The sequence below is a fragment of the Arachis ipaensis genome, chromosome B09 (assembly GCF_000816755.2).
Source record: "Arachis ipaensis cultivar K30076 chromosome B09, Araip1.1, whole genome shotgun sequence".
Taxonomy (NCBI): domain Eukaryota; kingdom Viridiplantae; phylum Streptophyta; class Magnoliopsida; order Fabales; family Fabaceae; genus Arachis; species Arachis ipaensis.
In genome coordinates, this window is record NC_029793.2 from 135,064,441 (window position 1) to 135,067,130 (window position 2,690).

The 2,690-nt window shown below is 33.9% G+C and overlaps 1 protein-coding gene across 1 annotated transcript in view; it reads right to left on the bottom strand.

Moving 5' to 3' along the window:
- LOC107616401 (lectin-like) overlaps nucleotides 1-777 on the bottom strand; it is a 4,697-nt gene extending 3,920 nt beyond the window's left edge. Inside the window, exon 1 of the mRNA XM_016318362.2 lies at nucleotides 4-777. Within this exon, the coding sequence (XP_016173848.1) occupies nucleotides 4-698 (695 nt within the window). The 5' untranslated portion in view covers nucleotides 699-777. The remainder of the gene's footprint in view (nucleotides 1-3) is intronic.

Below are 2,690 nucleotides of genomic sequence, written 5' to 3' on the forward strand. Positions count from 1 at the left end.
GACTTGAAGATCCAAGACAGAATCTCAGTAGTCTGCGAGAATTGTCCAGTGGAAGCAGATATTCCAATCTTAACCTTTTCAGGCAGCTTAGTGCTCAAATCGACATCATAAGTAAGAGTGTCGGGCTGGCTGTGGAGATATGTAGAGACATGGACAGTTAACTTCTTATGAGCAGAGTTATATGTTATCTTTGCAGTAGTTATCGCTGCATCATGAAAATTCCAGTAACAAACTTTTGATGACCTGATAGAGTTAACATCAATTCCGATGTGCGGATAATTGGGATCCCCAATATCGGAGTTGGAAAAAGTATCGAATTCAACAGCAACAATTCTGTCAGATGCATCATTAAAGAGGCCGAGAAACTTTCCAGAAGATTCAGGAGGAATTTCAGTGTCAGCACTAGCAAGGAAGAAGGCAAGACCATCACCAGGTCCAGGTGTATATTCAGTGTTATAGGGTTTTGAGATGCGAAAGACGAAGGTGGTTTCAAATCCTGCTCGGAGGCCACTGTGGTCGTAGAGGTGCACAGGGTCGGAGAATAAGACTCGGCCAACTCTGTTTCCCAGTGGGTTGCCATCGTCGTCCAGATTGGTGAGTCGAATGATATGGTGATCGGTAATGGTTGCGTCTCCTTGGAATTGGATCTCCTTGGAGTGCTTAGGGTCAAATTTGTGCAAGTTAAATGAGACACCCATGGCTATGGTTTTGTGGTTTTTGGAAATGAAATGAGATGTGAGGGATCTGTATGAGTTTGGGATGGGATGCCAAGCCTACTGCACCAGCTCGGTATTTATAGTGTGGCGATTGGTCTAATTAAGTACCTTAGCTTCCTTCTTAAGGTACGTAATAGGTAGTGTAGCAAGTGATGATCAACAAAAACAAAATACAAAAGATATTAGATAGGTCGTTGTTTTTCACATGCATGGCCTTTAACAACCATTAACAGTTTAACACTACGTCACGTCCATAGTGTAATATATATGGCGTCACCCTCTAGCTTCATCACCTATCATAAATGCTTCTTATCTATACTACGCGTTATCACTTACTCGATTCAATTATTGAGGATTACAATGTGAGATCCCTTAATACCAGAAGAAGACCGTGCTAATATAGTCCTTCATTCTAGTTTAGCTAGATCGGTGGTCCATGATGATAAATGCTTATACTACCAACTACTTTTAATTATTTGTACTGCAAGTCTGCAACGTGTATGTGAATGCATGACTATGAGGCAAGGATATTAATCCTATAGCTACCAAATTCCAACTATCTTCCTATTCTTATATAGTGGAATTCAAAATGTGACTATCTGTTTCTATTTGCAGTGCGGTGCTGCTAATACGAAGCTAAGAGTTCTTGGTCATCATTTAGTTACAAATATACAGCTCTGATAAATAAATAAATTGAGAAATGCTAGAACACTATTAAAATTTATTATTTTTGGTCATTAGTTAGCCATCAATGTTTTAAAGTATGAAATTTTTTATTTAAATAAATATTTTATTTACCAAAATAAATAATTATAAAAATTATTACAAAAACAAGTCTTCCAATCTTATTTCATTTACACTATAAATGAGTTTTATTTACAATGTAAATAAGATATATGAAATTTAAAAAGATACACATATCTAAACGAGATACATTTACAATAATTATCTTGTTTATACTGTAAACGAGATATTTGTATTTATAAACATAAAAATATAATTTTTTAAAATAATAAAAAATATTAATAATTTAAATTGGACCAAAGAATGTTTCAAATAACAGCGAAGATGGACGGTTTTAAATAATGGAAAGATAGGCGGTTTTAAAATAATAAAAAAAATAAGCGGTATTAACTAACTAATTAATGGGCGACTGGACGTATCACGTAACTTGAAACTGTCCATTTAAATTCAACATATTATTTTTTTAGAAACCAACCCATTTTTAAATTATTAATAAAAAATTTAGTATTAATTTACTTCATTTTTAAGTATATTTTTTTAAAAAAAATATACGTTAACATTTAGCTCCTAAATTAATTTCGGAATATTTGTATATATTTATACATATAATAATTAAATTGTCATAATAAAATAAAAAAATCATAATAAATAAATAATATAAATTGCTTACACTAAGCATACTGTCAGGCTAATTCATCAGAGCTTTGCAATTTTATAGGCCCAGTCCCAAAAAAAAAAAAGAAGAGCCATGCAGCGTTAGGTTCTCAAGTTTCCAATTTTTGTAGGTGATACGGATTCAGAAATTTTTTGTTATTTTGAATTAAGGAGCAAAATGACCATTTTGTCAAGGTCAAGAATTTAATTATTAGAAGAAGAAAAAGTATACGTTGTTAAGATACTATCTACCAACTTTTGACAATAATAATTAATTATTATTTTTTAAATTTTTTAAAAAATAAAATTTGAATAATCAGGATTTAATCAAAATTTATCCTTTTATTTTTATTTTCACTTAAAAATCTTAATCTCTCTCCCAAATCTCCCGTCTTTTCTCCATCCTAGTCTCCTTGCATCCGTTGCCACCGCTTCATCCGCCATTCGTGCAGAGAAGACAACCAGCATCGCGCGTCTGCTTCACCGTCATTGCGTCCCTTCAGCCACCCTACCTCGCGTGCAGCCGAGCTCCCACTCATCGCCTTTTCACCACGCGTTCTCCATCGCAGCTGTGAT